The sequence below is a fragment of the Apium graveolens genome, chromosome 11 (genome assembly GCF_009905375.1).
Source record: "Apium graveolens cultivar Ventura chromosome 11, ASM990537v1, whole genome shotgun sequence".
Classification (NCBI taxonomy): Eukaryota; Viridiplantae; Streptophyta; class Magnoliopsida; order Apiales; family Apiaceae; genus Apium; species Apium graveolens.
This window is the reverse complement of record NC_133657.1, coordinates 184,078,900-184,093,351: the sequence shown is the minus strand read 5'-3', so window position 1 is coordinate 184,093,351 and position 14,452 is coordinate 184,078,900. Positions and strand designations below refer to the sequence as shown.

The window sequence follows — 14,452 nt, the reverse complement described above, 5'->3', positions numbered from 1 at the left end:
TGATCATGGTTAACAGGGACATAATATTAAGAAGATCTGTGATTAGAAACCCATTAATCTATAGAGTGCTTAGCCAGTTCCATGTTCAATCTGATTAATCACAACATATCATTCACCAACCAACCAAACAAACCCAGTAAATACCGCACAAAACAGGGGAAGATATTATGTACACAGCCTTATACTCGCTCAAACGAATGAAGAGACTGTTTCCAGCAAAGAATGCTTTTGTATTTTTTTTCTTTTTTATCGTAGGGAACCCGCAGTCGCTATCATTCGGGTGCGCACTGGGTAAACCCCACGGGTTCACGCAATAGCATGTAAACCACGTGAAATAAGATAAACCTCACTTAAGTGACAGACTCTGGTTCAAGAGGCATAATTATAAATTCTCATCCCGTAGGATTCGAACCTGTGACCAATAGGATAATTATCCCTTCTTTAACCAACTGAGTCAACCCTTGCGGGCGTATTCTTTTCTTTTCAAATCGCTTGATTTGTAATCAGTGACAATAGTAACTCTAAACCACACCGTCATATCTGATCTAATGAGCAAAAACAAGATCTGAAATCCTAGATCTAAAATTCGATTGGATCACCAAAACGCGCAATTGAAGGTACTGATCGATATAATATGATTTGAAACCTTTACCGATTAATCTCTCAAAATCCTTTTGCTCGCTGATTGATGCGACGTCGTTTTCCACGGCCCCTCTTGAATCCCCCCTCGTAATTCGGGTATTCAAACTGAGCGAGTTAGAAAAATCCACTTTGTAATAATCTTGTAAGTTATAAGAGCATCTTCAACGAGTGTTAGATAAATTGGTTGACTAAAATAAATAAAATAATGATCATGTAAAATTTGTTGAACTGATTTACTCCAATGGAGTTGGTTATAACGATTGACTATCTTATAAAAATAGTATGTTGCTATTTTTTGCATTTATTATAAATAGAATATCTTATTTTTCTTATATTAATAAATGATGTGTAATTCAATATATGTATATATCTATAGTAATTATTTTTGGTATGTTCGACACATTTTTATAACGGCTAGGCACGTTTGAACAAAAATTCTCCGAACTCAGTATATCCCAAATGAACAAATTCAATCTTATGGCTTCGAGTCCCATTTTAACAAATGAATGATTGAGTTTAATAAATATTTAACATAATATTTCTTATAATGATATAATAATAATAATAATAATAATATAGTATTAATAACTAATACCGAGTATTAATAGTTTTATTAACATTTTAATATCCACCAATTCTTGGATTTACAGGTGAGTAAAAAAACTCAAACCGACTGAACCGGACCGACCAAACTAATCAAACCGCGTTTTCCGATTTTTTCGGCTGTTCAACTTCTTTAGGTTTGGTACAAATAAAAATCGTTATTTTACTGTTCAACTCAGTTTTCATCTCCAAACCGGACCGTTTCAATATATATTAATATATTTATTATAATTATATACTTTCTCACTCCCACCCAATTGTTATCATTTCAAACTAGTATTTTACACATAATATTTGTATCTAAATTTTAAAAAAATAATAAATTTTATAATTATGTATTTAATTAGGTTTCAAATCGTTAACTATCGAACCGGGCCGATAATTCACTGTCTGGTCCAAAATTTCAAAAGGTCCGTTCCTGTTCAATATTCTGTAAAATTGTTATATATGGTCCGGTCCGATTTGATCGTAAAAAACCGACCAAACCAACCCGTTACACACCCCTACTTGGATATAATTTCTGATTAATCATTGATTACCCGGTTAATCACTGCATGGTCGTGCCAATTAGAGTCCCAATTGGTATTTTTATTAAGCACTGCCTGGGACCTGGAGTACTACTTTGTGGACAGCAGCTGAATAACTTAGCTACCCCGTCGCCTACAATTTTTACTCTTGTACTGTACTGCTAGGTAATACCAATACCACCCAGTTTCCCCTTGGAAAATGACAGAAGATGACAATGTAATTGATAATGAAACAGTAATAAATCAACCATTAGCTAAATTCATATTTTTGAGAGCAGGTCAGCATAATTTAAAATTGGAAACAGATACAAGTTCAAATCAGAGCAAGCATTGCATATACATGGCATGTACTTCTTAATTTTCTGGAAATCAGAAGGCACGAGTTCCAATCAGAGCTTGTTAATCCCCGTTCGGCCTGTACCAAAGCATCCACAGCAAAAGCTGTCTTCTGCAGTTTCCGAACAAGGCTGTAGGAATATAAATAAACATATATCTAACATGAGAAGCAAAGACAAAAGTGGTAAGAATCAAGCTAATTTACTTGAATTCTGACTCATTGATTGATAGACGTCTCTGAAACTTGACAGGGTTAGACCTACAATTACCTTCGCCCATTGGAACAGTGTTCATTCAGCTCTGATACATCCTTCTCCATAATTGTGTTCTTCATCATCATCATCATCATCAGTGGCAAAAGAAAAGCTCTAGAGAGGAGAGCTTAAATTAAAAAACAACGTGCCACAACAGGCAAGCTCCAACAATTTGCAGGAAGCTCAATATCAATTACCGAGTTTGACATACTATGAAACTGCGTGGTTGATGTGTATGTTCCAGTCAAACTCGGCGTCTTATGCCTGCACCCATGCTACTTAAGCATATAGCTTTTTCAAATTTAAAGCTTGAACAGGGTGCAGGCATGGCCCAAGCCCCTTAACGGGGCCGGGCTAATCCAAAACTTGCATCGGGTTGCTGATGATGTGTCTGCCAAAGTACGTGTTTAAAAAAAAGGAACATAATAAACAGTCAGTACCAGATGAGACAAGGGGGTAATTCGACATATTACAATACACAAAACCTTATAATTTTATACTTCAGTAATTTGTGAACCAGATTAAAAATTTGGCACAAGATCTGTTTTAAAGTAAAGACGTTGGGAAGAGAATATTGGTTAGCAAAAGAGATAAGAAATCCAGGCTATCTACACTGGATTTCAAAGGGCACGACTGGTGGAATGTTACATGACTTTAACTTTGAAACCGAATTTATTACAGGCTGGTAAGTGGTAAGTTGCGCGCTTCTTAAGCACAAACACGGCTCATAATGCATGGAATATTTAACAATGTAAATTTACACTAGATACTTGGTACTAGCTTGAATATTTAACAATAACCAACATGGTACTAGCTTGAACTTTACACTAGATTTTGACTAAATTTAACCAGTTAAACTTTTCTATACCTCGACTCAGGCTCATTCAATAAGAGTAATAAGAACAGGGAAAAAATTAACATACCTGTGGAAAGGTTTGGTACACTTGTTCATGAGGATGGATAAACTGCATTCCTGGTAACTGGCGAGGAAACTGAGTCGAATGCAAGTATAAAGTAGAGGCAGAGTGGTTCCCAACATGATTAGTACTAAACGGAGGAGTCATCATCGCCTCTGAGGGTACATACCCAATTCCTGTCGGAGTTGCCGATGTAACCCATGGTCCAGGCAGATGCTGTGGGAGTGGCCTGGGTTGGTGATCAGAGGGAATTGTAGGTCTAGGAGCTGAACCAAGTTGTGGAAACTCTGTGCTGTAATTCAAAACAGGAGAGTACAAAGGCTGTATGGCATATGGCCCTCCATTGAATCCAAAACCTGGATCAAATCTCTGTGCATATCTGGACAAAACGAAATACACCTTATTACCTCACTGCTTCACTGACAAATAAGTGAGCCAGCATCAATCTAAAACAAGCAGTATCCTAATCAGCAAGAATATTACAGATGCAAAATATCTGGAAGTTTGTAAGAGAATAAATTTGTCAATATTTCTCCAGATCCGAGAAATTGTATGTAAGAAAATAAACTAGTTGGAGTTTCTCCAGTAGTCAAACGCCTAAACCAGACTATACTTTTATGATCTTTATAAATGATGCACGAATTAAAATCTAACTGTGTGAATTTGCAAAGGTTAAACTAAAACTGCAACTCTAATAACTAACAAGTAACAATCAATCTTGTAACCTATATTTGTTCCTTCATGTGCCTGCTCTGAAACTTGAACACATAATGAAACATTAATTTTGGCTCTTTCCTTGTAATAGAAACAAATTAAACAAAGTTACTTAACTATAACATGGAGATGTTCAAATTGTTGGTGACATGCCTCCGTTCCACATTAAGGATGGATTTTTCTCCATTTAAATCATACAAAAAGTCTAGTAGCTATTATATGGATGTACTCAACTACTCGTTCTGCTTGCAAAAAATATAGTAGCAAAGCTATTATGCTGACTGAACCCCCATACTTGCTATAATTGTTACTGTCACATCGTATACCAAGGTTATTTGTTCCACCTTTTCCTACATAATTAACACTGCATCTTATTAATATGATGTAGCTCTTTTTCAAGTATCTAAAGATCTTACCCAACATGTGATTGTGTATGTGCATGTTACTGAGATATATTGTTAGCGCCTAGACTGAATATTAATTGTAAATGTGAATAGAGATCTGAGCCTGTTACATGGTTTTAGTTGGTTCAGCACCACCAGGCACCAGCAGACTAGTGGTACCACACACGACAAATAATAAAGTGGCACCAATGAAACTCAATAGTAAGGTCAGCAATGGACGCATTTAATACTGGGGCGCTTAACATCCTTCATGATGTAAACAGTGACAAAACAATAACATCACAAATAACGTCTGTGATCAGGAATCATAAACCAGAACTTATTCAAACATATAAAAAAGACTGAAAAGTACTACAACAGTGAAGAAAGCATACCTGTCATAGCTCCTGTCAAAATCAGGATCCTTACGCTCTACCTCACGGTCCCGGAATATGGCAACTCTATTGTTAGTTTTAATCCTACCAACTGGTTCTTTCTCTATCCCGCTACTAGATGATCTACTGCTACCTGCTGAATTAATCAAGCTCCTCCCAACGTTCATATCAGTTACCAAGGGAGCAGATGGCTCTTCAATTCTAGACATTCCAATTGACCCATGCCCATGATGGAACCGATCCTGGACCCTATCCTGGACCCTTGGCACACTTTCCGATATGGCTGGACCCCCACTAGAAGTAGCTGAGTTAAATATTCTTGCACGGGCCTTGTTGTATTCCTCTTTTCTCTCCTCCACACTTTTTGAACTATTGTTTTTTGAATGTGAATTTCCACTATTGGCACCCTGAGATCTTTTCTGAGGTCTCTGTTTGATTGCAACTTTAACAACACCACTGTTTTCTGTTGGTAAATTTACAGGGATGTCGGCCAGACGGATCACAGGAAGCCGGCACTCTGAAGTCTTGCGAACAATAATTTTTGATGCAGTACCATCGGGAAGGCTGTTATCCAATAAAACCATGGATTGAAGCGAGTAGTGTTGAGCTACACGATGAGCAGCCAGCCGCAAGTAAGATGTTGGCAGCTGCTGGAACTCCATTTGTTGTCGGGTGGGATCGCGGATAAACTTCTCAACATCTTGCTCCATCCGCAGTACTGAATTTGAACGAAGTAATAAATTACAGACAAGTAGGTTATAGGAATACAAAAAGCAATTTATAACTTATATAATGTGTTCGTCTTCTTTAAAAGATGGTGGAAAATATAGTAACTGCACAGCTATTCCGTTCTAGCAAAAAATATACCCAGTGTATATAAACGGTTGAAATTAAGCAGCTTGGAATATTACTCATAACACTTTTCTCTAAATTTATAGGGAAACAAAATTACTGTACTATCTGTTGTTTGACTTTGTGCAAGTATTTATGGTACATATACATATACATATATATACACAGTTGCTTGTAAAAAAAAAGACACAGCAATTTGAAAAAAGAGAGTAGCCTAGAAACTAAGCTATTAATGTAACATTGATGATGCAACTTACATATGTATCATAAATGATAATTTGGAGGTAAAACTCATATGGAAACCGACCAAGGATTTAGTATAGATGCTATGGTAGTTGCACCATAAAACAAGTGCAATTTGATTATCGATCAATTTTCGTACACAAAGCAGCACATCCTCAATCAAAAGCACATAAATCCTTGCACTACACATTTTAGCACAAAAAAATAGCACGCACGTGCATGATGCATGTTTATTTATTATAACCCAGATGTCTTGGGCTGAAAACCTCATCTTCTAAAGAAAAGTAGCTAGTATAGCAAAACACGTCAGTTTTAATAAAACCCCAAAGGCAAACCTCACATACACGGACTTCTCCTGGGAGGAATGGCCCTTGTTACCTACATATGTTACCACCATTATAAAGTACAGAAAGTCTGATGGCCTGGTAGACTAATAATAACATTAGTTTGTGAATTGCGCCCCATTTTTAACATACAACTTGCTATATCTAATGGGATTTTCTAGATTTGCAATTTTCTTAAACATGTCATCAAACGTAGAGGGACTCTCATACACTTCACCACTTCTGTGACTGTACCCTTAATAGAAGTGCTACATTTTATCTTTTCTTCTAGAGTTAAATTCTCAGGACTTAACCCTTATGGCTTGTGGATTCCAAACCTAGCACAGTTCTTTTGCGTCTTTCCATCTCATTGTTTCTTTCTTGCCACTTGTTCCTTCTAACTAAATATGAGTTTCCTGACCTGCAGAGCCAGAAAGTTAAAGATGCTACAGCTTACCATTGCACATCTGATTAATTTTAATTTAATAGTAGCATCAGTAAAATGAGAGACCCAGTGCTATAACGTGGATATCAGGTAAAGAAAGTAAGAAAATAATACAAGTAAAAGTCTCTGTCTAGCTATAGAGCCTAGAGAGTCCTAAATAATTATTTGAGTTGGGAATGAATCTTAACAACTCGAAAAATTATTTTCAGACTTAATAATCCATCTAACCTGTGTATAATTGATAGTGCATTAAAATATCAGAGATACATTTTATTCAGAAATGAAATGAAATACAAGAAAAACGGTTTGAAGGTACATGATTCAATGGTTGGTGTATATGGTGGACCAAAGTAGCTCAGTAACTTGGAGAAATAATTAACTAAAAGATACGATTCACTCATTCGCTCACTTACTGTAGTAGCAAACATGTTCTTCTCGTCACTTAGTTTTGAAGGTTGTTCCAGCTATTTTTTCCAAATATGAGTCACAACTTGTTGATGCAAGCTACTTGACAATACATTCTAGTGTTTCATTTTACTAATTTGGTTCTCTGTTTATTTAGGTCCATAAGACATAGCAAAAGAAGTGGATAGAGTTAACTCAGTGAGGTCTGGAAAATCAGATGCTAAACAAAAAAAAAAATCTCTACAGGGAACATGACTGAGATGGAATCCATTCAGATACAGATAGCTTAAGAGCTTGCAAGCTCTGTTATGGATTGGCAATGTCCTGATACCAATTTGTGAGGATATTTGTGCAAAGATTCAGACTAGTAAATAAAGGAGCACGAATAAAGGCAGTAAAATTAACTAATACTACTATCATTTAACAACACTGGTTTACCCTGTTTCAAGTACAATATCCTGATAGGAATAAGTTAATAGGAGAAAAAACAGTAGTTACTGATAGGAATACACTAATAGGAGAAAAAACGGTAGTTCTCGCAAAAAACTTTATAGTTCTTAGTTCTCTATTTACAAACCTGAAGAATTAAGGGTCCTCTTCAGTTTTTTACCAAATAAAAGTCAGAACATGTGAAGAAACTAAATTTTTATAATTCACTGATTATATACTAAAATCATAGCAACTAAGCTGAATGAATTGTAGTAATTTAACTTTAATCTTACCAAGGCAGACTGGCTGCTATAGTTATCAGCAACTATCAACAATACCAAAGAAAAGTCAGAACATGTGAAGAAACTAAATATTTTATAATTTACTGATTATATACTAAATTCATAGAAACTAAGCAGAATGAATTGTAATAATTTAACTTTAATCTTACCAAGGCAGACTGGCTGCTATAGTTATCAGCAACGATCAACAATCCCCCCTTCCCCCAGTTACCAAATAGGTTTGTAGTTACCGAATAGTATGCTTTTACATCTTACATGTAGTTGAACAAGAAAATTTTATTTTAAATGGAAATTTGAGATGAGCACTTCTCTTTGTCGTATACAATTCTAACCTCAACTTTATATCTAGTTGAACATACCATTTAAAATAATTAAAATGGCTATTAAAATATCATTGTATACCAATAACTAATTTATGTCTTAAAGACTAACAGCTGAATCAGTCCATGAACAGAATTCCAGATAGGATCCACATACAGTGAGTCGGTGACTAAAACTAAAAAACCGAAAAACATCTCCCAGAATGCCAAAAACAAAATGCAAAACCATATTTGTAGCAACCGAAACAAATTTGAACATCAAACAAAACATCTGCTCCGTATTCAACAGATATCTCAATATCTTCATACTAGCTTGCCAGAAAGATGGGTCAAAAAACCGTTAATCAATCGGTCCACAATTATCATTACTAAATTGCACTTAAACAATTATTGTAAGTGCAATCATGAGATATACAATATACACACACATACATATATTTCTACATGCAGATATAGTAGAATCCATATAAATTACTAACAAAACAGACACAGTGTATTCTAAACCTTGAGAAATGAATAAATCTCAATAAGTTAATAAAATCACTATCCACTGTCAGAATCAACTAATTTATAGACGTTTTACTGAATAAAGCTAAAGCTACAGAGTAAATAAAAAGCAATCACTGCAAACACCGCACATTTTTAACCTCGATAAATTAATAAAATGATGTCTTACTGTATATAGCTAAATCGAACGAGAAACCAGCAGATAAGTAGTCTTTTATTAAAAAAATAATAACTTTGATAAGCTAATAAAATCCACCTTCCGCAACGTACTTATAAGACAACACTTAAGTTCATCAGTATCATCTACAAATACAGTAAAATCTCGATAAATTAATAACGTAACGCAGTGTCTTTTTAACCTCGATAATTAAGCAATCTCCATAAGTTAAATTATCAACATTTACTCAAAAAAGCTGAATCAGAAGAGTAAAAAGATCGAGTAATCACCGGAAACACGTTCTCGAGGATTCTGAATAGCTTCACGAAGAAACTGATCGACTGAATTAACCACATCATCCGACGCCACGGGCGCAACAGAAGATCCGACACTGGAAGCAGCCACATCACCGCCACCGAGTTCAATAGACTTCGAACTCGCAACAGAATCACGATTTTTAAGCATCAATCTCGCCATACTAGCGTCTAAATCAGCTACCTCCCATGACTCAGGTGGCGCGGCGAGATCGTCCACAGATCCTGCCATGTAAATAGACGACTCGAATTGTGTGCGTGTTGTGTGTGTGTGAGTGTTAATTGTGTTAGAAAGAGGTGAGATTGGGAGTGTAAGAGAGGGTAGAGTGGATGTGAATTGAGAGTTTCATTGAGAATTGGGGGTGAAATTAGGGCTTGTTTGAGAAAAGGAATGAGTGTGTTGTGTGATAATTGGGGGTCTTTCAGAATAATAATTGTTGTTGGGAGAGAGAGATAGGGTTTGACGCGTTGGGGAGTTTTGTTTTTCTTTATTTTGTTAATTCTTTTTTACGGGTGCCGTGTGTTGTACTTGTAATTGGGAATTCGAACGGGTGCACCTGAAAATTGAATTTAAGTACATAAGCTGTATTTCATACTCCATGTCTCATATTATTTGTCCGGTTTTAATTAGTGTACAGTTAAATTATTTATAATTTTAACCGTAAATTATATATAATATATTATTAAATAAATTTTAAAATTAGTGTCATTAGAAAATATATCTAATTTTCTTTTAAATATATTTTTTATTTTTTTTTAAAATAATACATCAAATCATCATAATTATCGGTCAAAACTTTATCAATTTGAACACAGATTAGTCAAAACAAGAAATATAATATGAGATGAAGGGAGTATTTATTTTTAAAATAGCGTTCAAATTTTCATAAATCGATAATATTTTGGTTAAACGGTTATTCCTAATTCAGAAAAAACTAAAAAAAAACTAAAAAGACAGCTGAAAAAACAAGAAAAAAAATACAAGCAAAATTAACAATACACGAAAAAGAAGCCTGCTCAATTACAATCACTTCCCAACAGACAAATTTAGCCTGTTTTTACACAAAATTGACAAAAATAACCAATTTCTGAAAAGTTGGTCAACTTTAGCCGATGGGATACCCAACTGTGAGTGGAGTATCTACTTTATACAAGATACTCAACTGGCAGTGGAGTATCCCATATATGAAATACCCAACTACCAGTGGAGTATCTTATACAAATTGGGATACCCAACTGACAGTGGAGTATTCAATCGGCCAAAATTGGCCACTTTTTTCAGAATGACTATTTTTGTTAAATTTTTTCAAAAATCGGCTATTTTGTCATTTTTTCAAAATAAATTTAGAGCTAGATTGGAGAAACTAAAATTTAAGAAAAAAAATAAATTTAGAGCTTTATTTGGAGAAGAGTATTCAATGGTAACATATTGATGTCACCGCATTAGATGTTGAGCGGATACATTAATAGAACTATTGAAATAATCTTGAAAATTTACAGTGCAAAATGTTTTTGTTGTATTATATTCGTGATAAAATTCTTTAAGGAGTTCAGTGCAACCTATGTTCATACAAACAACATAACGGAAAGATCAAAAGCTGATCATAGTTGCAATGCAGAATGAGTGTGTGTGGTGTGCCCTTACAACTATTGATAAGTGGATTTTATATCTACTTGGAACGCTTCATTTCAGGCTTAAATTGGTATTTTGAACTCAAGTATCTGGTATGTTTTGTTATTCCGAAGGAACTAACAATGAGATTTACAGAGGGGGGTTGAATGTAAATCTCAAAACTTTTTAAAGTTTTGAGCAGTTTCAAAGGCTAAGTGTATAATGAACAGACGTGTGTGAATTGCTTTAAGCAAGTGCAGACAGATATATATTCAAAACACAAATGTAAAGAACACATAAGCTTTTAAAACTTTTCTGGTGGATTTGTTGTTCCACTAGAGATGTGTATTTCAGAAAATCTGTGATATAAAGAATTGTTCACAGCTGCTTCCTAGTACAAACTAGATGATTTTCTCTCTGAATTTTTCTAAACAGCTCTTGAAAATTCACACCTAATTACTAGATGCAACTTGATTTATATATCACCAAGTTTTACAAGTGAAGACAAAGATAAAATATAATTATAAAATAGTCCTTCACATTTTCTTCTTCATTCCTCTATCCAATGCAATCTAAGATAATCTGTGAATCTTTGAATACTTCCTTGTTTGCACCAGAATGGAAATGCTGCTTTTTCTTGATTCCTCCAAGAGGCTGCCACATTCCAATTATCTCTGTCAACCCATGTGCCTCTGCCAGCTTATGAATTGTCACTATCAACTGCTATGGAACTGAGCATCCATTGAAGCTTTCATCCGTTGATGACTTTATCTGTTGATGCTCTTATCCGTTGAGGGATGTTATCCGTTGAAGCTTTAGAGACATCCGTTGAAGCTTTAGAGACATCCGTTGAAGTTTTGTTTCTCATCCGTTGAAGGCCTTTAATTTACCAGTTGATACTACTTCATTTATACAAAATTACAAGGCATGAAATATTTACAATTAGCCCTCCTATTTGCATATCCACTAGTAGTCAACATGACTTATAATTTCCTACAACTTCTAAGAATTATAACTCAATTACAAAGACTGAAATGTGCTACAATACTAAACTTATTTCTAAGTAAAGTTATTCCATCAACGGATAGCCAAAGTGGTCTTATCCGTTGAGGCTACAAACACTAGTTTTCTACTTAAGTGTTTTAGTTTAACTTATCATCAAACTAATACACATATATTCCTAACAATCTCCCCCTATTTATGTCTACTAGAATTGTAGGCATAAATTCAGGGTTAACTTGATGATAACAAAACACTTAACAAATATATGAGTTGAAACTAAGTAGAAATTCAAAAGTGCTGCAAAAGTGTTTGTACTGAGATAGAGTTGAAGATTTACAGAGTTTCCAAGGGTGCTCCTCCAGCCTGAGCAAATCATCTTCTTTTCCTTTGTTCCCATATTTTCTTTCCTAGCCTCCTGTCATTTTCCTCTACTTGGAGTTGGAGTTGTCTGTAGAATTCAGCCAACTAAGTAGAAATTCAAAAGTGCTGCAAAAGTGTTTGTACTGAGATAGAGTTGAAGATTTACAGAGTTTCCAAGGGTGCTCCTCCAGCCTGAGCAAATCATCTTCTTTTCCTTTGTTCCCTTATTTTCTTTCCTAGCCTCCTGTCATTTTCCTCTACTTGGAGTTGGAGTTGTCTGTAGAATTCAGCCACATCTTCATCACTGATATCCAACTTGGATTGCATGTCCTTGAGAGTTTCATTACTAGCAATCTTAAGCTGGTCTTCAAGTCTGAAAAATCTTCTGACTCCTTTATTATCTCTGAACTCCATCAACCAATGAGGTGATTTATGAATTGTAATTCCATGCTCTGGGATGAGTATTGTTCTAGGCTAGGAATTTGACTCCCTCCAAGTCTTCCTTATGTTGGCAATCTTATTGAGAATCTCAGTCTTGGCAGTCCTGGTAAAACCAGTGTCCATTTTTATAGCTAAGTAGACTCTAATCAAGGTAGAATAGCCCTCATTTAGAATTCTTTGAAGAGGCCAAGTCCTTTCCACACTTCCTTTATACTTGAACACTAGCCTTTCTGGTAGCTGTTTGTAGGCATCTATTCCCCTTACTTCCTCCAGCTCATCCAGGTAGAGTTCAATATCTGTATGTTCTTTTATGTCACAAATGTGAACATCATCATCCTTTGAGATTTGTGGCTTAAGCTTAGGCTTTTATTTCTGAGTTAATTTTTTTGAGGTTAGGGGAGGTATGGATTTTCTGATTTGTCCTTTTTGTTTCTTGGTGGTGGAGGAGTGGTTAAGAAGGAAGGCAATTTGATGGTGTCCCAATCAATAGGTTCCTCTTTAGGGATGATTGGTTCACCATGGATATTGATACTAGGATCAGCAACAAAAGGTTCATGAATGGAAGGTAGTGGTTTAGATTTTGATTGAATTTCTTCAGTGTTATCTTCACTCTTCCTTTTTGCCTTGGCCTTCCTTCTGTTCCCCTTCTGCCATTCCTTTCTTTCCTCACTTCTTTCCTCCACACTTTCACCAAGCATATTCCCCATATCCACATTTATGTTTTCAGTCTTGTTTTCACTCTTGTCTTCAATCTCTTTCTTCTCTTCTTCAAGTTGAATTGACTTTAGCTGTTTTCAGCCTTTGCATGTGCTCTTTTGTCAGCTTCCAACTTTTTAGCTTCTTCCTTTAACCTCATGATCTCTTCCTTCTTGGCTATTGAGAATTTGGGATGTTCTTGAATCACACAGATTCTCTTTCCCTCTCTATAGATAATAGCCATATTCATTCTTTCCACTGCATCTTTGGTCTCTTTGTGCTTTATGATATTACCACCCAAAACTTTGTCTTCATCAGGCTTTGGAAGAGGAAAATCCACTTCTTTTAGTTGAGCAAAATTTAGCGGGTTCTTTGTAGAGTCCTTGTTGAATCTGGTGGTTGGCTTGAGTACCATGGGCTTCAGGTTCCTTGAAGAAGTTTCTCCAACCTTATTCCTCCTTACTGGCTTTTACTCCATAATGATTGGCTCAACTTTTGTGCTATGTTTCACAGATAAAGATTTTGTAGTTATAGAGCCAAACACTTGTTGTATCCTTTCATCAATTCTCCTCCATTGCTCTTTCACCTCCATCTCAGCTGCTGCTATCTGGATTAGGTCAGTTCCATCAAGCTTTCCTTTGATTTGAAGTTTTGGAGAAGTAGTGATGGCACGAACTAGCACTTTAGATATTTGAATTTGTGTAGATGGCTCCCCTTCCCCTTTATTCTCCCCTTTTTTATTATCATCAAGGAGAGGGGTCAAGCCCTGTGCTTTAGCCAGTTGCATTAGAAGACTTGTCTGAGACTGTTGATTTTGAAGAATGGTCACCATAGAGTTCTCAATAATTTGAACTCTTTGCTCCAATTTGGCCATCTTCTTTTCAGCATCTGATTCTCTTCTCAGTCTTAGTAACAGTTCCTGCATAGTACCAAAGGGCATAACTGCATCAAGTTTCTCAGTAGTGTAGGACTTTAAGTCAGCTATATCCTTTTTGAGTTCATCCACACTTAGATTCTGTCTTAGTTGTTGTAGCTTCATGAGATGTAGAGAATCTAAGTGTGCTTGGAGAATGGCCTTGGTACCAGCATTGGAAGTTTCCTGAATTGCCTTTTGGATAGCCATGACTTGTTTGACCAAGGATACATTGAAATTCCCTGTGTAGACTCCTTTGTCAATGCCCATTCAGGTAACTCTGGAATAGAGTTTGGGCCTTCATCTCCCCTTAAGCTCATGCTTCCATCAAAATAACCAAAGTCATCATCATTAGAATTT

At 35.6% G+C, this 14,452-nt stretch overlaps 1 protein-coding gene across 1 annotated transcript; it reads right to left on the bottom strand.

The window, feature by feature from the left end:
- Positions 1–1,990: 1,990 nt before the first annotated feature.
- Positions 1,991–9,565, bottom strand: LOC141696880 (uncharacterized). Its single transcript, XM_074501016.1, has 5 exons — positions 9,045–9,565; positions 4,772–5,489; positions 3,286–3,658; positions 2,378–2,753; positions 1,991–2,239 (listed from the first exon to the last, which is right to left on the bottom strand). The coding sequence occupies exons 1-4, from the start codon at positions 9,298–9,300 to the stop codon at positions 2,703–2,705; spliced, it is 1,398 nt and encodes a 465-aa protein (XP_074357117.1). The 5' UTR covers positions 9,301–9,565; the 3' UTR covers positions 1,991–2,239; positions 2,378–2,702.
- Between the last annotated feature and the right edge of the window lie 4,887 nt (positions 9,566–14,452).